The sequence below is a fragment of the Podarcis bocagei genome (assembly GCF_964188305.1).
Source record: "Podarcis bocagei genome assembly, chromosome: 15".
In the NCBI taxonomy this organism is placed as follows: Eukaryota; Metazoa; Chordata; class Lepidosauria; order Squamata; family Lacertidae; genus Podarcis; species Podarcis bocagei.
This window is the reverse complement of record NC_138141.1, coordinates 11,045,563-11,068,313: the sequence shown is the minus strand read 5'-3', so window position 1 is coordinate 11,068,313 and position 22,751 is coordinate 11,045,563. Positions and strand designations below refer to the sequence as shown.

The 22,751-nt window shown below is 43.8% G+C and overlaps 1 protein-coding gene across 1 annotated transcript in view; it reads right to left on the bottom strand.

Annotated features, from left to right (window-relative positions):
- NUDCD3 (NudC domain containing 3) overlaps window positions 1-22,751 on the bottom strand; it is a 53,833-nt gene that overhangs the window by 18,605 nt on the left and 12,477 nt on the right. Inside the window, exons 3-4 of the mRNA XM_081171809.1 lie at window positions 6,990-7,122; window positions 48-191 (exon numbers count right to left, since the gene is read on the bottom strand). Coding sequence (XP_081027935.1) covers window positions 48-191; window positions 6,990-7,122 — 277 coding nt within the window. The remainder of the gene's footprint in view (window positions 1-47; window positions 192-6,989; window positions 7,123-22,751) is intronic.

Genomic DNA, 22,751 nt, shown 5'->3' with positions numbered 1-22,751 from the left:
TGTACCGAGAACACACATGCACAGTGAAAAGGAGAAGTTGTGCTTACGAGGATACACTTTCCTGGTTCCAGACTCCAGACAGAGTTCTCTGTGTTGATCTTGTGAGTGAGGGTGCCTTCCATGAGCACACGCGGCCCACTTCCCTCCACCACAGCCACGCAAATTGAACTACTACCGATGTTCACAGAAACCTGGAGGGAGGAAAAACAATAGATAAGAAAATTAGAAAGGTAATTTCACCCTTTGTTGCTCCTTCCAGATGACCTGAATGGAATTACAATGCGGGACAAACAGTGAGGTTTACAGTAAAAGGTAAAAGTACCCCTGACCGTTAGGTCCAGTTGCGGACGACTCTGGGGTTGCAGCGCTCATCTCGCTCTATAGGTCGAGGGAGCCGGCGTTTGTCCACAAACAGCTTCCGGGTCATGTGGCCAGCAGGACTAAGCCACTTCTGGCGAACCAGAGCAGCACACAGAAATGCCGTTTACTTTCCCGCCAGAGCGGGAACTGCTAGGTGCTTTTGAACTGCTAGGTGGGCAGGAGCAGGGACCAAGCAACAGGAGGTCACCCCTGTTCGAATTGAGGGGATTCGAATGCTGACCTTCTGATCAGCAAGCCCTAGGCTCTGTGGTTTAGACCACAGTGCCACCCACGTCCCAGAGGTTTACAGTGAGTAACTTAAAATATCTCTTATCGTTTGTTATCTTGCCTTTCGTTTTTACTATAAAGGGCCCAGGGCCACTTAAAAAGACAAAGCACAACACAGGTTTTGTTTTAAAAAGAACAATGGTGGCATAGTGAGAGACTAGGACTAAGAAGACCCTCTCAGATAAGGAAAGCTATAATTAAGCTGTCATTTCCACCATTATTCCAAGGTATAGAGGCTTACTAAAGTAACCCTGATCATTCTAAGGGATCGAGACAAAAATAATTTCTATACATTAAAAGAACTCTTTAACATATCCTAGTGGAATTCCTTCAGTTAACAACAAACAAAACAGAGTGTAAATTATGGGGGAAAGCCTGCAAAGCTTTCTTTCACTCATATAGACATCGGGTCCAGAGGTTCTATGATCAGTACCATGATTGTGAACAATTGTCATGATGAACAGTGGTGACTGTCATATGGCAAATCCAGCAAGATATGTGGGGCAGGTGACTTGCCGCTTGTCAAGGGAGGCAAGGGCAATAAAGTACTGCTATATATCCGGTCTTCCTAGTCCTATATTTGGGAACATGGTGATGTGTGGTGAGGAAAGAAACTGACTCTCATATATGGTCTTCATATTGAAAACTAAAAAACCCTACCCACCCCCCTAAAAATCAAAGTCCTTAAAAGCATGAGAGTTTGCAATAGATATGCTTGCATGTTTTTGAAGACTTTATTCAGAGTTTGGATCTCACTTGAAATGTTCATGTGCTATCATTGTTTAGGTAACTTTTAGTGACTCATCTTCTCAGAGTAAGAAGTAAACAGAGATGGAGACTGCTTCAGTAAGTAACTGTGTCGCAACTGCATTTGAAAGATGGAAAGAACTAAAAATAAAATGGGACACTTTTGAGAGATAATTGTCTAGAGCAGACTATCGAGTCTTAGAAGAGATGAATACCTTGTGCAGCAAGCCAGGAATGGAAAAGTAGGTTACTAATCCAGAACTTAGAAGAAATATGTATACTAAAAAGGGTTGTGTGTGCCTGCAAAGGAATGTCAGAAGGAGCTGCTTATCTTGCAACAATTTAGTCTATTTTTAGAAAATGTAGTATTAAAAGAAGCACTAACAAAAAACCAAAACATAAGTCATGAGGATAATCTTAGAAGAAAGCCCTGGGGAAATGGGAGGAGGAAAAGATGATGAAAGGAAAATGAGCTATAGGGCAGAATTTATCATTATACTGTAATGTGCTTTGCTTTTGGGACCCGATTTTTGCTTTATTGGCACTGTCATGAGCATAGTTCCTTCCAGAAAGACAGTTGAAAATATTTGAGGACCATTACTTATGCAGAATGAAGCAGCAGCAACGAAGCCCCACTCTGACCACAGGAAGTTCTGTTTATCAGAACCCCAACTTATGTTTAGCAGAACCCCAACTTTACCTTCCAGTGACCACAGTTCTTCTCCTGACCTAGTAAGGACTAAACCTTTTGTAAATGCATAGAATATGCACAACCCTGCAACTGTATTGGACCAAATAACATAGCCTTTTCATCAGATTGGCTTGTCACAAAGAATTTTGATCACTGGACTGGACAGACTGCACAGCTTGCTTGTATGCTGTGCATGACACTGTTGTTGCAGGCCAGGTTTTCACAATCAAAATAAAGTTCCTTGCTTCATTTATCAACAAACAGCAATAGTGGACTTATAAAAGTGTTATAAACAGGACACACTGCTATTATGCTATGATTTACACTTTTTTGTGCACTACTGAGACTATGTATACTATGAAACTGAGGAGCCCAGGGTTCCAACAAATTAACCTTGACAGTGAAAAGGATTAAAAAAGGGTGCAGATTTGACACACACAGAGCTCAATAGTTGTAACAGCATTTCTTCAGCTGGGCAATTAAGTGCTGAGCAGGCACGCAGGGGGAAGGAGAACACAGTTATAGTCCTTTCTAGCCCCCTCACAAATGAATGCCATTCACAATGCACATCTGGAGGAGGGAAGCAAACCCTATTGTGTTTCAAAAAAGCAGAACAAAGATTAAAACTTGAGATTTTGGCTCAGCTATAGTTATCACTCCAGTTGTAACCCACAAGTACGGCACATTTGAAGATGTGCTGTAGCTGTGCAGGAGGCAGTGCATTTTCAAAATGTAGAATCAGATGTTGAAGCTTCAGTTAAGAGAATGTCACAGGCCTTAAGAGAGCTCAGAAATTAAACCCAACACTGACTTGGCTTTCAACCTCAATTGCTTCTCGCAGAAATGTACCCACAAACGCCTACTGAAAGCATAGAAACAAGTCAACAAAATACTCTCCCCAAAATGAGAAGAGTGTGTGTGTGTGTTGTAAGCAAGAGAACTATTTTCTTCTACTTTCAAGCTTTCAGTGAACAAATCAGAAACTGAGATGACAGGATAGGGTTAAAATAACAAAGGAAACCCCATTCCCTGTTCTTTTTGTTCTGCTGCACTTTATATAAGGTAAACATAGCATTAAAAACACCAAATCAAAGGGCCAACAATGATTGAAATAAAAGCATGTTCAATCAATTTAGGTTTGTATATTAATAAAAAGAACAGTGCTAAGCTAGTTCTGTTTTCTGATTACAAAGATTAGCCTTCCTTCAGTGAAACTGGGTTGCTGTATGGCAGATGGATTCATATTCAGGAACACAAAATAAAATGAGATTGAAAATAACATGAAGTGACTACATCAGTTATCAAACTGTGGCTTTCAGGGACAGTAAGCGTACTCACTGCTCATGCTAGGCTGCTCATTAAAATAAAATAAAAAAGGACTGAGGGTGAAAAATAGAACCACAAGCTCTCTATGATTTATTGCTGCCCCCTTTTCTCCAAGCTAACTGAACCCTCGCCGTTCCTGCCTAGGTCCCTCTGGGCTCTTTAAAGAAAATCATTCTTCATATAATGCATAAGTAATTTATGGAGTTTTCTGCCACAAAATATGACCGTGGTCAATGGCTTGCATTGCTTTAAATGCAAATTTATAGCGGACAGGCCCTATCAAGAGCTATTGGCAAGGACAGCTTAATAAAGCCTACATATTCAGAGGCAGTCTGACACCAGATGAGGGACAAACAGCGGAGTGTGTAAGCATCCAGCTGGCCATTGTGAGAAACGTTATCCTGGTGTAGATCAATCTAACCCCGGAGGGCTCCTCCCTATGTTTTTCAGCGAATAATAAGATGTCTTGGTTCACACACAATGCTAAGCCACACTTCAGTGTTATATGCATGGGTGCTGGGTTCATGCACTCCCCCTTCTGTTATCCTCCACCCGCTGAACTGCAAGGAGATTGGAAACTTTTGCTTCTGCTTTCAGCTAATTTATTCATTAGGTCCTGAGAACTGTGGTTTGTGATAAATATGGTTTAGGAAACTAGCCAGGATCATTAACTACAGTGTGATGTATGGTTTTGCTTCCCTAAACCATAGTTAACGCTAATCACAGTTTGTCCAGGTTTGGATATAAATGAGCAACCATAGGCAGTGAAAAGCAGAAATAAAATTTTCAATTCCCTCCTTGCGGCAACTCCAAAGGAGTGGGGAAGGAAGGGAACACAAGACTGATGCTTGCTATTGCTTGTGCACATACAACTGAATCATGGTTTAGTGTACCATGTGAACACGCCCAATGTGTTTGTATTTAATGTCATGCAAGAACAGGAGGTTGGGAGAGAAGAAAGAATACTGCAGATTGATCCCATGCAAGGATTTAAACAGAGGAAAATGCAAATAAACTAGCCATGAGCATGGCAAGTTCACAGCAGGAAGGGAAGTTTGTGCTTTATTGCACCCCCTGCCACGCTTCAACATCTAGGCCGACATTCTGAAATTTTGCTTTGTCGTAAGGATGATAAATAAATTGCATTTTGAGCTTCCTCAACGAGCTGCCCAGTTACTGTTAAGTGTGCTATCAACTCTTACCCCTAGGTCTGTACTGTCAGTGTCAATTCATGCTCCTGCAACAACAGGGCTATTCTGACATGACAAAGAGCTGTGTAGGTTGAAGCTGATGTACAAAACTAAGTGTGCTCAATTCAGCTGCCCTGAATAAACCGAGGGGAAGAAAAACAAGCCTTTTTTCCAGATGGAAAAACACACGCACACACAAAATATCACTCCTCCCCTCCCTTCTTTTAACAGCTTCTCTGATAGCAGGAAGTGAAAATAAGCCCTCACTCTAACCACTTCAGTCAGTAAGTCCGTCTGTGTACATCTCTTCAACCTCCCCCTCAATAATGGGGCTGCAGTAGAGATATGCCTCTCTCAGACTGACAAAATAAATTACATCATTCTTCTGTCCAGGGGAAAAAATATTGTGTGTGTGTGCGTGCCTGTGTGCTGAGGCAGAGAGAGAGAGAGAGAGAGAGAGAGAGAGAGAGAGAGAGAGGGAGGGAGGGAGGGAATGCGAATTAAAAGGGTGCGGAATTTCCACCGTCACCACCTGGGAGCCCTTAATGTTACAAACTACTAAATGAACAGGGAGGAAAGATGAACCTGTGAAGGAAAGTTAGTTTTCTTTTCTGCAACCATCAGGCTTAACATAAACACCTTGGGCTTCTCCACAGCAAGCTGATCACATGAGGTTTACTGATGCTGGCCTGCTTTCCAAGGAGAAAGTTGGATAGCGAAGCATGCTTAGACCAAGGAAACCACATGGAGAAAAAATATATGCCTGCATTTGCTACGTGCTTCAGCAGCAGATACTGTCTCTATCTGCACGCACCGTGCAAACAGTCTTTGCTTGCAGAATCAGAAGATTCTCCAGCAAGCAACAGTTAAAAATACTTCACACTCCGCAAGGCATGAGTCCCAGGGAACACAGCAGAAAAGGAATCCTGGGAAATAACATCCCCCAGGAAAAACCATCTCAACATCAATGAGGCTGTTTACACAATAATGGTTTGATATCTTAGATCAACAACACTGAGGTGATAATCATGCAAAAGGTACGCTTTGCTGATCAAGTTGGGCTCTTTCACTGTGGTTTTATGGGGAACTGACAGCCAGCCAGCGGAGATGATAATCCTGCAGCCATTTTTCCTTCGATAAAAGAAGCGAATCAGGACCTGGCCACAGGACAGTGACTTTCAATTCACTTTACACATTCAAGGAGGGATGAACCTGAGTGAACAAGCCAGAAACAAAAGGGGAAAAAACCTTGGGTAGTTGTCCCAAGGCAATTCAAATGTAATATTTATGGGTGCAAAAATTGCAGGTGGTCATGAAGGTGGTCTCCCTGATTCAATTTTAAGAATACTGCAAACTGCAGACTAGGGCTTTCCTATTCTGTCCAGCAACATCCACACACTACTGCCAATGCTAGCTGGCAGTCGCGCTCTCCTGGGTGTCAGGCAAAGGATTCTGCTAACTGGTGATGCCAGGGGTTGCCATTTGTTCTACCACTGAGGAATGGACCCTTATTTTCTTTTGGATCTCTAAATTTGTTTAGGTACAGGTCTATTTTGCATAACTGTGCAGAGAATTTTTTGCGGGGGGGGAGAGCAAAAAATGTGCAAAACGTTCTGCTGATAGATCAGAAGCAGTCTATCTGAAGTTAAGTATGGAGAAGAACATGCAGAACAAGGAGCGCCCTGCTAACAGCTGTTTTCTACAGGCCTCTCAGCTACATGCCTGCATTCTGCTGCAGTCGAAAGGCAATTTGGTGTGGCCCTCTGGTGGACAGATAGAGACAACTACAGCATAAAGTACAGTGGTGCCTTGCAAGACGAAAAGAATCCGTTTCGCGAGTCTCTTCGTCTTGCGGTTTTTTCGTCTTGCAAAGCAAGCCCATTAGCGTCTTAGCGGATTAGCGCTATTAGCGGCTTAGCGGATCAGCTGATAAGTGGTTTAGCGGCTTAGCGGATCAGCTGATAAGCGGCTTAGCGGCTTAGCGGATCAGCTGTTAAGCGGCTTAGCGGATCAGCTGATAAGCGGCTTAGCGGATCAGCTGATAAGCGGCTTAGCGGATCAGCTGTTAAGCGGCTTAGCGGCTTAGGATCAGCTGATAAGCGGCTTAGCGGCTTGGGGAAAAGGGGGGGGGAACCCCCACAGGAACTCGCAAGACATTTTCGTCTTGAGAAGCAAGCCCATAGGAAATTCGTTTTGCGAAGCACCTCCAAAACGGAAAACCCTTTCGTCTAGCGGGTTTTCCATCTTGCGAGGCATTCGTCTTGCGGGGCACCACTGTACGCTTGTACTGACCCAGACCATCATCTCTGTCCCATGCAGGCAAGATATTGGGAGAGATTCTCACCCACAGTGGACCACCCAACAACCCAGTTCCTCATTCTTATTACCTGCTTGCCTTTCAGAATGTGCTTGGGCACTGGGACTTTAATCTCCAGATCACTGTAGTCTTGGGACCAGGCGTAATTCTCCCGCACTGCTCCATTGTAACTGTCAGGATTTGCCTGGAACTGCTCCTGTTTCCTGGGAGAAGAGAGTAAGAAGCTGGCTATTAAAATGGATGAACGGAAGAAGAGTCAAAGACCAAAGAAAAGCAAGCAAACAAAAACAGGGCAAGCTGCAAGCGAAAGCCTAAAATGGTGCTCAGATCTACCCAAGGAGAGCTCCAGGAGCCTCAGTGGACAAGTCCACATGCCTTTATATCAACCCCAGGATATCCTTCTCACTCCGATAGGGAGGGGGTGGTGCTGTGGTCTCTTGGCTTGCTGATCACAAGGTCAACAGTTCGAATCCACGTGACGGGGTGAGCTCCTGTTGCTCTGTCCCAGCTCCTGCCAACCTAGCATTTTGAAAGCATACCGCTGTGAGTAGATAAATAGGTACCACTGCGGCGGAGAGGTAGAGAGCATTTCCATGCGCTCTGGCACTAGTCACAGTGTCCCACTGCGCCAGAAGCCGTTTAGTCATGCTGGCCACATGACCTAGAAATGCTGTCTGCAGACAAACGTAGCTCCATTGGCCTGAAAGCAGAGATGATCGCCGCACCTCATAGTTGAATCTGACTGGACTTAACCATCCTGTGATCCTTTACCTTTTGCCTTTACCTCTAATAGATAACAGGGAAAGCAGCATGAAACAACTTTTCCTCTCCCGACCCCCAGCCCCTCCCCCAATATTTACCTTGCATTTTCCATCATGCTAATCCATAAGGATGACAAATCTGCTAGGTTAAACTGAAGAGTGCCAGCTGTTGTGCCACTAATAACATTTGTATTAAAATGGCCCGAGTGGCTTCTCCAGAGAGCTAAGACTAGCAAGTCACCCTTTTGTTGCCTCCAGTGCCAGAAAGCAAAGCATTGCCAATGTTGTGGGGGGCTGTGGGGGGGGGGAGAGTTTGCATTTCACATCATGGGACTCAATCACACTAAATGCCCCCCTCCCCACTCAATTCTGTCTAGCTTTGGGTAGCCTCCAGACAAAAGAAAAAGGTTAAAAATAGACTAAGCAAAAGGACAGCTGCGGTCAGTCATGGTAATGTGGAAAAACAACAAGAGGCAAATGCTTAAAAACAGGGACAGGACAATGGAGGACAGTGAACTCTGAAAAAAAATATAGGCAGGCAGCACTAACTTTACACAATTTATTACTTTTTTATGACAACTGGATTTACTTCTACTATTTGAGTTTGCTGAACAGGGTGACACATGAGCCATTGCGACAGAAGATCGGAATGGCATGGCCGGCACTCGGTGCTGCCCTTTCCAAGTCACTGGAAAGTAGGTGCACACACTCCTTGGCCTTGGTATCATGCAGTTCCAGGATATAGAAGCAATCTCAGTTTTCACAGAACAAGCCTCTCCTCTCGCCCTGCCCCACCTCCCAAAGCGCTCCCACAGGTCAAAACAAAAGTATACCTAAGGAACATCTCCACAACGCTAAACAGGTTCACACAGTCCATTCTTAAAGCATGGAAGGAAAAACAGGCAAACTGCCCCCACAACCCCCTCTCCATTAACGCCCCTCCCCAGGTTCCCCCCCCCCACTATTCCATCACACAGCACAAAACTTGGCAAGTCAAAGGCCTATACTGCCTACCAGACTTCTACAAAAATAACGAACTCTTGTCGACACAAGAAATACAAGACAAACTGGGGGACTATAAATATAAATCAGGGAGCTTGAAGCTCAAAGTATTTAAGAAAGAAGAGCACCAATCAATCCTCTAACTTTAGAAGAACAAACATTAAAAGTTTGGAGCAGGCCAGGGAAATGTTTGGGCATTGCTTGCCCTTAAAATAATATGACTGAACAGCAGGGCAGTCAAGTTGCAGGAAACATCAAATTCTGGGTGGTAGAAACTCAAGCAGACGGTAAAACCTCCAAAAGAGTCCAAACTGGGTGACTAGGCAACAGAATGGCAGCTGGAAGTACAGCACCCTAATTTTTCCTTTCTACTGACAATGTGTAATTGGCTCTGAATATCCAGGAACGTTCTTTGTCATAGTGGAAAGTTCGCTAAAAATGTCAACTCACTGTGCTGCACCAGTGAAAAGGGCAGAATCAGTGTAAGGAATTATTAGGAAAGGAGCAGAAATAACATCATGCACCTTGCCATTGCAGTGCAGGCCTAGCTAGAATACTGTGTACAATTCTGGTTATCCCCATCTCAAAAAAAGATATTTCAGCTTGAAAAGGGCAGCTAAAATGATCAGAGTTAAATCATCTTCCCTAAAGATTTTGGGGCCTTGTAGTTTAGGAGAGACGATGAAGTGGTGGGCTGGGGGGAGAAGAGAGGCCTCTCAGATCCTGAATTGCTTAGTCAATTTATATGCTCAGACAATAGCCATGACCAAATTTTCCTTGGCACTCCATTTGCTTTGGTTACTTGGATTGGATTCACACTTTCCATGATAGGGCTAACATAGTTTTCAAATTATGTTTTTTCTTTGCACTGTATTTATATGCTGCCTATTTACCCCAAGAAAGGCCCCCAAGGCAGCTTACAAAGAAATGTACCTGCAAACAATTCAGGTGGATAGCTCTGTTGGTCTGACACAGTAGAAATATATTTAAAAAAATAAAAAATTGTCCAGGAGCACCTTAGAGACCAACTACGTTTGTTCTTGGTATGAGCTTTCATGTGCATGCACACTTCTTCAGAATGCAAACAATATAAATGATACAGCTTCAAAACAAAACCTTAACATTTCAAATCCCCTAGACGCAATCAAAAAACAATGGGAGAATGACATAGGCTATGAGATTAACCCCACTCAATGGACCAGAATGTGGTCTAAACCCCCCTTTAAATCCATATCACCGAAAAGAAAAGAACTCACACTGAAACTCACCTACAGGTGGTACCTAACACCAAGGAAACTAGCGCTAATACACCCAGGAACCTCACCAAAATGCTGGAGAGGGTGCACCTCCACAGGCACATACCTCCACATGTGGTGGGAGTGTCCCAAAACCCAACTATTCTGGACAACAGCCATACAAGAAATATGTAAAATAACTAAGCAAGTAATAGACATCACCCCAGAATTGGCCCTACTAAACATCTTCCAAGACAACAATGCCCATTTATACCACAGAGAACTCATAACCCACCTGCTCTCAGCAGCCAGAAACACCATAACCAGACACTGGAGAGACCTGTCAGGAGTAAGTATGGACCAATGGTACCAAATAGTATGGGAAATAGCCCTGCTAGAAAAATTAACTAATAAACTGAAACTGACACGGGGACAAACAGAAGAAGATGCCTTCACCCCATTATGGCTCCCCATTATCACATACACAGCCCAACAGGACAATGACAAAAATCCACCAACAGCATACAAATCAATATGGCTAACCTGATCCAAAACACCCACCCACCTCACTCACACACGAAAACAAAGATCACCACAGCCAATCACAAGCAAACAATCACACCCTAGGCCAACCCCAACCTCTCTCACCACCAAAGGAACACAAGCGAACAACACAAGCAACGCTGACACCAAACTCTACATACATTAAACATAATAGAAACACCGCCACCCGACCCCACCCCTATCCATCTTCCCTCTCTCCACCCCCCCCTTTCTTTTTTCTTTTCTTCTCCCTCTAATGCCTCAACAAATGAAACGGATTTGTAAAAATGTTACATGGGGGGAAAAAATACGAGGCACTACACTTCTGTAAAACAAGAAAATCCTTAATAAAATATATATTTTAAAAAAAAACATTTCAAAAGCCAAATGCATTCTTGTTCCTTCCAAAAAGACGAAGAGCATCCCCCCAGAAAAATGTTGAGCAAGCAAGAGGGAAAATGTAAGCAGCACTTTCTCTTTATAAGGGTCCCAGGCAGGGCAGTGGGGCAAGGCAGGTTGGGGAAGCTTGTCCTTTGTGGTTCCAGCAGTTTCTCCCTTGTAGCAATAGGCTACAACAGGGGCACCCATCTAATGTCACCATGACATCAGTAACCCAATCGGGCTTGCTGTAAGAGCCCATCAGTGCTATCAGGAAAACTTGTTTGGAGCAGGGATCCACTTGCACCTATCAGGGCTTGCTGTCACCGATGATCAGTGCCAACAGCAAGCCTCACTTGCCAAATAACAACTGGGAGCACGCTTTAGGACTCCCAATTGTTCCTTCGGCAGCCAAGTCTTTGCCTTCTCCCAAGGAAAGCTAATAGAAACCCTAGTTTTCCACCCTCAGCGTCCACTAATAATAGTAATAATAATTTTTATTTATACCCCGCCCTCCCCAGCCAAGGCCGGGCTCAGGGCGGCCAACAAGCAATAATAAAAACAAGTTGGAATGAATACAGCTTAAAAACAAAATTAAAATACAACATTAAAATATTGAAACATTAAAATATTAAAATGTAGCCTCATCTCAGAAGGAGAAAGGAAAAGAAAAAAAGAAAGAGGGGGAGGGAATCAAATTGGCTCCAAGCCAAAGGCCAGGTGGAACAACTCTGTCTAACAGGCCCTGTGGAAAGAAATCAGATCCTGCAGGGCCCTGGTCTCATGAGGCAGAGCGCTCCACCAGGTCGGAGCCAGAGTTGAAAAGGCCCTGGCTCTGGTTGAAGCTAATCTAACTTGCTTAGGGCCTGGGACCACTAGGGTGTTGCTATTTATGGACCTTGAGGCTCTCCGTGGGGCATACCAGGAGAGGCGGTCCCGTAGGTACGAGGGTCCTAGGCCGTGAAGGGCTTTAAAGGTCAAAAACAGCACCTTAAATCTGACCCTGTACTCCACCAGGAGCCAGTGCAGCTGGAAAAGCACTGGGTGAATATGCTCCCGTGGCAGAGACCCCATGGACCGTAAGACTTACTATTATAGTGATACATAAATCCGCTTTGATAAGGCATTCACAAAATGCAAGGATTACCAAAACAGGTCATCAAATTGACCTCTAATTGACAATCCACATGCATCAATCCCTCTAACAAGCGACTTAAGTGGCTTGTGCTGATCACTAGGGATGAAAAATGGGCCCATCCCGTTAAGAAACTGAAGGTGACTGCACAATTATGTTACTGCGGAACCCAGGGCAGAGTGCAGATGCAAGCTCTTACTCTTACTTTGCAACAGTAAAATCCAGTCTGATAGATTTGCCCAGAACACTGCGCAGCTCAGAGGAAGTACATCAAGATGGCCCTGCCTGGCATCCAGGCTAAGGGGTGAGGCCCGACTCGTGAAGTGCAATTTCAGCTTAGAAAGAAAGAAAGAAATGGGAGAACTGGGGGACTTGAACGGAAAAGTCTGCTGGTGGCTGGCAACATTTTGTTTTAATTTTAAAATGGGTTCTGAAATGGAGCAAGGATAAGGAGGGTGCTGGAACAGACTTTGCAAAAGTTCCCTCATTGGAGCTCCATTTCCATGGAGACAGTTGTTATGGCAGCATAGAACAAACCTGGCTGATTCTAGCTTCCTAAAATGCCTAGAGACTACAGGAGCCAAAAGGGCTGGAGGACAAATAGAACAGAGAAGCAGGGGGAAGCTATCAGATTTACAATACTCCCTCTCTCTCTTTCCTGGTAAGTGTAATGGATTTCAGGAGGATAAACGGACTAATACTCTTTAAAGCCTGGATGACTTTGAGAAGCTTCAGTTAGTGTTGAACACAACAGTCTGCCTCCTGACAAATCAGGAGCACATGGCACCCACATCAGGTCTTCACCATCTGCCAGTCCTGCCTTTCTGTTGATTTTCAGACATGTATCTAGTTGCTAGTTCTGACCTATAAAACCCCACAGAGGGCACTAAAATATTATTTCCTAATGCACAGGGGACAAGACAGGCATGTCGTGGTCCCTCTGAAATTAGAATTCAGAGTTATTTAGTCTCATTGGCTTATTCGTTATTATCTCTAGGATTTTTCACCATGTTCAAAGGCTTGGATTACAATGATTTCAAGTTTCTGCAGGAAGCAAGGAGAAAGAAGATATTAGCATTGTTTGCACCAAGAAGCTCATGGATTCTGTTAATTTCCAGAGGATATTCTTCCAAAGGCCTAGACTCTCTCTCTAAAGTAGGGAAATGGCTTGGCCAACTGACATGTTCACCCTGACATGTCTTAGCTCAAGTTTTACTGAAGGATTATGGGAGATGAAGCAGTGAGGTCTGCAAAGGCTAGAGTGGTGGAAGACTAGTCACAAATTCAACCAACTGTAGTCGACAACTAGGGCTGCCTGCTTTATTCGGTTTAGTTGGCAATCAACTAAATCAGCTGACAAATTGATGAGGGTGAAATGTAGCCACAGTGTGGCTGATTATCAAGTGTGTAAAGACACATTTATTTTTTAGAAGAAGAAGAAGAAGAGTTTGGATTTGATATCCCGCCTTTCACTCCCTTTTAAGGAGTCTCAAAGCGGCTAACATTCTCCTTTCCCTTCCTCCCCCACAACAAACACTCTGTGAGGTGAGTGGGGCTGAGAGACTTCAAAGAAGTGTGACTGGCCCAAGGTCACCCAGCAGCTGCATGTGGAGGAGCGGAGACGCGAACCCGGTTCCCCAGATTAGGAGTCTACCGCTCTTAACCACTACACCACACTGGCTCTCATCAATACTGATGTTCAATACTCAGAATTTTTAGGGTTCTTGTTGGCTCTTGTATGATTACTTTAACCACAGTATTAAAGATCACCATGTCTTTTGGTTATTAAACTGTCAAAGCAATATGTACTGAGGTTTTGATGGCATGCACATTTCCTGAAAATGCAATGCGTTAAAAAGGCTCATGATCAACACACACACACACACACTTTGCAGTCCTACTTAGAGCCTACGTAAATACATCCTGCAGTGAGGGCGGCACAACTGCGCACCCCAGCAAAGAAAAAATGCTTGCATGTGCTCCAGCTTAAGATTCCACTTTGATTTTATGTCCCGTGAGTGAAACATCTGGGCCCTCAGCTAAGTGCTGTTACTTTCAGCTACGGTAACCTATAGACAAGATGCTTAGAGAACTGTGTGGCCTGTTATTTGTTCCCTTTATAACTACATGCTAGGACCCCTTTTAAGGAAGGATATATTATCCTCCGTATAGTTAAAGCTATGGTTTTCCCAGTAGTGATGTATGGAAGTGAGAGCTGGACCATAAAGAAGGCTTATCGCCGAAGAATTGATGCTTTTGAATTATGGTGCTGGAGGAGACTCTTGAGAGTCCCATGGACTGCAAGAAGATCAAACCTATCCATTCTGAAGGAAATCAGCCCTGAGTGCTCACTGGAAGGACAGATCGTGAAGCTGAGGCTCCAATACTTTAGCCACCTCATGAGATGAAGAGAAGAGAAGAGAAGAGAAGAGAAGAGAAGAGAAGAGAAGAGAAGAGAAGAGAAGAGAAGACTCCCTGGAAAAGGGAGGGCACAAGATTGAGGGCACAAGGAGAAGGGGACGACAGAACGAGATGGTTGGACAGTGTTCTCAAAGTTACAAACATGAGTTTGACCAAGCTGTGGGAGGGAATGGAAGACAGAAGTGCCTGGCGTGCTCTGGTCCATGGGGTCACGAAGAGTCAGATACGACTAAACAACAACAATATATTATCCTCCTTTAAAAGGGACAGTAGTATGAGGCAACCTTCTGAGACTTTAGAGAAGGCTTCCTCAACCTCGGCCCTCCATATGTTTTTGGCTTACAACTCCCATGATCCCTAGCTAGCAGGACCAGTGGTCAGGGATGCTGGGAATTGTAGTCTCAAAACAAGGTTAAGGAAGCCTGCTTTAGAGATTACCAGCTGTTACCCAGTGTTATCCTCCTTCCTTTATGCTGGCAAGGAGGTGGTCAGTGGCTGTGTAACTCTGGGCATGTCTAGAGCTGTGTAGCTCTGAGCAATTTCCCATTTTCTTAATTCAGAGTCCCCAAAAATAGGGGACATCTTATACATGGGGGCATGTTATACACGGAAAAACGTGGTATATGAAAACGATGTATCGTTGGTATTTAACTCCTAGTTAATTAGCTAAAATGTATAAATCAAAGTCTAAAACATGCTGGAAATGTAAAGAGAATGAGGGTACTTTTTACCACATGTGATGATCATGTAAGATGATAAAGGACTTCTGGGAAACGGTATATAATTGGGAAAAATGTTGAAAACAACTTTTCCTAAGAAACCAGAAGCTTTTCTGTTAGGTATTATAGGTCCAGAGATCCTGAAGGACCAGTTGAAACTATTCATGTAAGCGACCACGGCTGCGTGGATTCTGTTAGCCCAGAACTGGAAAGATGATACAACTCCAACCAAGGAAAAGTGGCAGATAAAATTGATTAACTATGTTGAGATGGCAAAACTTACAGGAGGAATTAGAAACCAGGAAGAGGCGGTCTTTAATTAGGAGTGAGGAAAATTTATAATCTATTTGAAAAACTATTGTAAACAATTACACACATTGATAGGATTGACAGAAATAATTTGAACAATGGAATGATAAAGGATTTATAAGAATAGAGTTATGAAAGAGATGCAGAGGGAGAAATCATTAAATTAAGATCCACAATGGGGGGTGGTCCAATGGGATTACATATTTATGTTTTTATTTTGCTTGTATATGTAAAACAGAAAATTATATATATATATATATATATATATATATTTGGGAGCTGAATGTTGCCATGGAAAGAGGTCCTCCTTTCTGGAGGACACACGTTGTACAACTTTGGAGCATTTAGGGACAGTGAGACAGTAATTGAGGTAAGGAGCATGTTTTCCACTTGCAACTGCCTCAGTACTTAGAAAATTAGGATCTGGCCTTTATCATATATGCACTGCTCATGTCACTTGACTGCTGCGCTGAGTTCTACCTTATTACTGCACTCCACCAACAACTGGAAAAAAGAGCTAACTGGACAATTGCAGAAGATTGTCACTGGTGTTTTAAATTCCAGATATGGTTATGTAAAGGTAAAGGGACCCCTGACCATTAGGTCCAGTCACGAACGACTCTGGGGTTGCGGCACTCATCTTGCTTTATTGGCCGACGGAGCCAGCGTACAGCTTCCGGGTCATGTGGCCAGCATGGCGAACCAGAGCAGCGCACGGAAACGCCGTTTACCTTCCCGCCGGAGTGGTACCTATTTATCTACTTGCACTTTGAGGTGCTTTCGAACTGCTAGGTTGGCAGGAGCTGGGACCGAGCAACGGGAGCTCACCACGTCGCGGGGATTCGAACCGCCGACCTTCTGATCGGCAAGTCCTAGGCTCTGTGGTTTAACCCGCAGCACCAACAGCGTCCCTATGGTTCTGTACATGCAGCCTAAACAAAATAAAGAATTCATTCCTCAATCTCCAACAGCTTAAGGCTTGTAAGTTCCACACATTAATTAAGCCATGCTCAGGGTTTGGTCATCAATGAGGGAAGATACTCGCAAGTATCTATCTCCAAGTTCACCAAAGAAGTGGGTCCCAGACTGCGTCGCAGGCTTGATCTGAATGTCAGTTTAAAAAGCTTGAAGACTCATTTTCAAAGAAGTGGAATTCCTCTAGCACAGAGGTAGGAAGCCTCAGGCCCTGGCCTCAATAGTCTCCCTAGGTCATGCCCCCTACAGGCCCCACCATCCTCAGCTCTGCTCTGCACCCTCCTCAAGGGCTTTGACTTGCTGGAATGTAGCTGCACACTTAATTGTGATTGTGTCTCTTTATTGCCTGGATGAAAGATAAGAGAGAAACTTTGGGCTTTTGGATGGCTGGAATGCAGCCTACTGCACAAAAGAGTCACATCTACTGATCCACCCACTTTCATCTCTCGTCACACTCATGGGTGACCAGAGATGAAAAGCCATGGGTTTTTGCAGACCCACAAGCAAAAGCAGAAACGTGCAAGTGGCAGATTGGGAGCTGACAAGCCTCAACGGTTCCAGAAATTGCAAAGCAAAGATACTGTAAGAAGCATCAGAATACTTGGGGGGGAGGAATCTAGAACTGGATAAATGCAGGGTGGCAAGCTTGTTTGTTAAGAAGCATCTTCAGAACAAGCAGAAAGTACCCAGGGTGCTTTAGGACACTGATAACCAACTTGGTGCACTCTGGAAGATGTTGGGACCCCAGCTCCTATCAGCCCCAGCCAGTACAGCAGATGATCAGGGATAATGGGAGCAGAGGTCCAATCACATGGGGCTACCCATGCCTTAGGGAAATGAGCTACCGTTGGCACCTTACAGACATTCAGGGAATGCATTTCTGGGAATCAATCATGCCTGTGCTAGAGACAGAAGACAAGAAGGATGTCTACCCAGAAGACAACCCTAGGAAGAACGATTATGGCAATCTAAACCACCTGCCATGCCGGCCACCTAAATAAGAGCAGAAAACCGCAGCAGTGGCCAAAAAATCAAAACTGTTGAAACTGTAGGAGGAGAGGGTTGGGAAACGTCAGCTTTTAAATAAAGGGTTCAGCATTGCTCATACTTAGTTGATGGTAGTGGGGATGATGGGTGCGTCCATGTGTTCCGCCTTGTTCTATTTTTGCTTCAATGTGTCATGGGGGGGTGGTGAAAGCTTTTTTAAAAATTATTTATTTAAACCAAACATAAACACCAACAAATCTGATGTTCATCTCCTTTCAACAGCCATGCTCATTTGTATCTATCGTTCTTTCTCCTCCTCCAGCCCAAGAGTCCACAGGTACGATGTGCCACTGGTGAGCACAGTGTTGGGGAGAATTGGTATCCTTCTCCCGATTTTGGAGGAGAGAAATGACTTTCCCAGACAGTATGTAGAGTCGTGCAGATGCATGGAAAGCAGTGAGATTCCTAGCTGCTTTTCTGAGCGCGTGAAACTCGGAGCAGGGCAGAGCTGAGGAGGGCAGCAGGGACTTCTTCATCCCAAGTTGCCTGGACTTGAGCACCATAGGACATCAAACAAAACACTGTCCTTTCCTCAGCAGAAAGGGGGAGTCAGCTGTGGCAAGCACAAATATTTCTTGACTACCAAGGCTCAAAGTTGAAGCCTAGAGTTGCTGTCCCTCGTGATTTCATTCATTCATTCTGTGTATATGGCACAGAACTTGGAATTCCCGAAAATCTTCATTTCCCTTCTTCTTCTTTTTTTTAAAAAAGGTGCCTTCCCAAACTCATGATTTGATGCAAATAGTTGCAGATCTACATAACATGTGTAAAGTGATTTCAGCATTCTGGAGCAGTGTCAGCCTGCGGAGTTCTGTTCTTCCCACATTGCTCCCTGGCAGGCTGTTTTACTGCTCCATCTTCATTTCTTCTTGCACATTACTAAAATACTCCAGATTCTGCAAACACAGCGCTCCATGTTTAGCTCTGGCAGCAGCGTCCACCACTAAGCAGAATCCACTAAGCTGAATCAAAAGATTCTACAAACACTTAAGAGATGCTCTTCGGAACATGCAAACTGAGCAAACGCATGTAAAAAACAACAACCTGGCATGCATAAATGCTATCAGTTGACAGAATTCAGCATTTAGCACATAATGCCTGGCTAATTATTTTTAATGCAGATTTTTCTTTCAAAAAACAAACATCCTGAATAGCCCCCAATAGGCATTTCTGTGTTTTAGGAAAGGTTCTTTATAGTATTAACAATGACTTTGCTCTCTCAAACCACCTGGGACCTGACATATTTTGAGTTTGCATGTCGCTAAAGGTTTTTATTACAGTGGCTTAGTGTAGGAACCATATTAGACATGTGGGAGATTTCATACATGGACAGGACAGCAAATGCATGGCGGAGCCGGGGCGTGGTGAAGTTTGTCAAAGTTATACCCAAGGCTGGCAGAAGACATTCTCCAAGATGTTTGGAAAAGGCATTTGCCATCATCTGCTACCTGCTCCTTTAAGTTAGATATGTCAAGGGTTGAATCTGCATGCAGGGCATGAGTCCTACCTACAGCAATAGCCCTCATCACACATGCCCAAAGAGGTTCCTTCATTGCTTCTCTGTTGCTTAACGAGCCCCTCAAATCAGCCCGAAGTCTATTTCAAGGAGGGCAAAACAGAAACCCCTGGCTGCCACTAGGCTGTCCCCAGGCACTTGAACTTTTTTTATCTCTAAAGCTACTCATCCAAACAGGAGTGAAAAGAGAAATCTTCAAGATTTAAGGTTGCAATCCTAAACAAGTCTACAAGGAAGTACTTCTCACGGAAAACAGTAGACCTGCACAGGGCAGGTATCCTTTCAAAGGAAAGGCGTGGGTCCCAGATGCTGTACCCACTTCCTCTGGGTTACCCAAAAAGCACAGCAAGAACACTGAGTTAACAGCAAAATGATTCAGCTAAGAAATAACCAAGTTTCAAGCTAGCATGAAAACTGCATGAGGTCCTTTCATAGGCCTTCTCAAAGCCAGCACGTAGGAAGCCTGGCATTCCACAGAAAGGCACCCTGCATAGCAAAACAGACTGGAATTTATTTCAGTGGTCAGGCATTTAAATCATCTCTTTGACAGCAGCCTACGGCAAGAAGAGCCCATCAAAGTAATTAACTAGGAGGTCAGAAATGCAAAGGAATGAACCGAGGACAGTGAGGAACATTTCATACGAGATATTCCTATTGATAGATGAGCAGCAATGGAAAGCAACTAATATGGTATTTTTCCTGAAATTTATTCTTCCTCAACTGTCACCTAGCAATGGGCATTCCACCAAGGTATCTAAACTAGTGCCCATCCCTGTTGGTTGTTAAAAGAAACGTAACTTTACGAAGTGGTGGCTGAATTTGCTTGTTTCCTTTCTCCCGCTCCATTCCTTTTCCCATTAGAATTTTAAGGCCACGTGTTTAGATTTTTATTGACTTCCAAGCTGCTCTAGGAGCCCTTTTGGCTCAAGAGAATAAATACATGGGTGTTGCACCAAGATTCTAATAAGACACTCCAGACTTCCTTGTGCAAGGCCACAGCAGTACTCAACACTGCTAAAAAGCCACTAAAAAGCCCCTTTAGAAGTCTGAACAGCCCCTTAGAAAGGGACCATGGGTTACAAATCAATAAGGTTAATAGAGTGAACGTGTCTCAGAGAAGGATACAATAGCACCATCTACTGGTGATCCGAGGAAGACACAAGGCTAAGAAAACTTATTTGACCATGAGTCAATAAAGAACGTTTTTGCTACTGCAAGATACGGGGTGTGCAAATATACACCGAAAGGACTCACATGTTTGCACATCAATTGGACGTACCTATAATGGTCACTGCCTGCAAGACATGAGGTTGTCACTGCTACAAATGCTGCATTGTGTTCACATCTCCCATCAGCACCCAGCCAGCATGACCAATGGTCAGAAATGATGCACTTTATGTAGTCCAACAACATCTAGGGGGCACAAGGTTCCTCAGCCCATTCACTAACAACATTTGGAGGCTCAAAGCTGCCCAGCCCTGACTTAAGGACACGGAGGTTCCTGTTACACATCCAGCGAGGCTGGATCAGGATTAGGACACCACACGTGCTGGCTTTCTAAAGTAACCTTTCTGTTAATTCTTTTACAAATCAGGGAATCATCATGTTTTCAGAATGGCAAGCAAGTTACGTCACATTGCAAAAGAACACAACTTATTATTTTCAGCTCACAGATGGGCTTGTCAATTGCATACGATTTGTGGCAGAAGAATGAAAGTTACCTGATTTAATTTATGGCAGGGCCTGTGTTAAGGACTTAACTTTGTTGACACTGAGTGGCTAAAATGCCGCCTTTAGCACAGGGGTAGGCAACCTAAGGCCCGGAGGCTGGATGTGGCCCAATCGCCTTTTCAATCTGGCCCGCGGACGGTCCGGGAATCAGCATGTTTTTACATGATTAGACTGTGTCCTTTTATTTAAAATGCATCTCTGGGTTATTTGTGGGGCATGGGTATTCGTTCATTTCCCCCCAAAAAATATAGTCCGGCCCACCACATGGTCTGAGGGACGGTGGACTGGCCCAAGGCTGAAAAAGGTTGCTGACCCCAGCTCCACAAGTCCACTGACAGAAAGATAGACTCCGCCATCGCTAGGAAATTTGGGCCAAGGGCAGCGCTTTCACTGCTCCCACAATGCTTGCATACACAAACTACCAGAAAAGAGACTTTAAAGACTGTATCAATACATTATAATTAGAATCAGGCTTTTCACCCAAGGAAAACCAATTTTATTTTATTTTTACTAACACCGATTTCAATGGGGGCCCTTTTCAAACCCAAGACATCCTGAATTACCCACTTCTAAAGCCACAATGCCGCACTGAGGGAACCGGAGTTTGTTTTGGAGAGGGTTTCACTGAAGTTTCTCCATTTTAATGAGCAATGATTTTAAGCAAAGAAACCATGTTTTATTTAAACCAAGTCACACGCTGTCCTCTTGCCTGCAGCAAAGGGAGTTTTTTCTTGGTTAACAAAACAGCAGGAAGAGAGAGAGAAATGTAGGTTCAGTTGGGCTTCATGTCCTCATTTCCAGAGTTAGGCATCCAGATCCCAAAGCAAATAATTGATATGGAAGACATGATACACTCAAGCTCTGCAGCTGCATTTATATTTCCAACACCCGATTGAAGTTGTAAGGCTTCATTAGTACAAAAGAAAGTTATGGGCCTTAATTTTTTCAATGGAACAAAAGCACAATCCAGCCTTACTCACTGGCCAACAGGAACGTTCCTCATTACAGTGGTACCTCGGGTTAAGTACTTAATTCGTTCCGGAGGTCCGTACTTAACCTGAAACTGTTCTTAACTTGAAGCACCACTTTAGCTAATGGGGCTTCCTGCTGCTGCTGCGCCGCCAGAGCACGATCTCTGTTCTCATCCTGAAGCAAAGTTCTTAACCTGAAGCACTATTTCTGGGTTAGTGGAGTCTGTAACCTGAAGCGTATGTAACCTGAGGTACCACTGTATTAACTAATTAATTAATTAATTAATAATTAATTATATACCGCCCTATACCCGAGGGTCTTATATACCCACCCCATACCACTCAGGCACAAGATACAGCATATTTTAGGAAGCCAAAGCTTAATTTATAGCCCACTTTTTTTTTTACTGGATGTCAAACACAGCCTGAGGCAATGTGGAATCCAAGATGAACTCAGTTGTGGTCCCTGTTTGATTACAAATGAAAAATACATTTCAGAATCATGTCCTGACAGTTTGTTTTCAAAATATATGTATAAACTATGCAAGTTACCAGCGCCAATTCAAATAAAACAAGCAGCATCTGGATAGCTTGTAAACCAGAAAGTGGTGGTGGTGGGTGGAATAAGAGGTACCAGGTAACATTTTGGATCTGTATTACAATCCCTCCTTTGGACTGTCAAGCATGCAAATTCAATGTGCCGCCATTCATATAACTCCATCTGGAAGTACCTTTGAAAATTTTGATTTCTAGGTGTGGGAGAAGGTATGGCAAAAGTAAGCCCCATCTACCTTGAACCTAAGAAAATAATCTCTCTTCCTTGGGTTTGATTATCTGTATTTGTGACAACAGTGTCAGGCTGGATCTGTATATCACAGACTGTACCATTTCAGGCTATGGGAGGGAGGGATAACTTTTGACTGCTTCCCCACCTAAAAGATCACTGGCAAGTAGAATACTATCAGGAAGTGTGGATCTAGCCTAGTTCTAATACTATTCTGTGTTCAGAAACAAAACAACAACAATAACAACAAAGAAAGAAACAACAACAACAAATACCCTTCCTATCTGACTGGGCTGCCCCAGCCA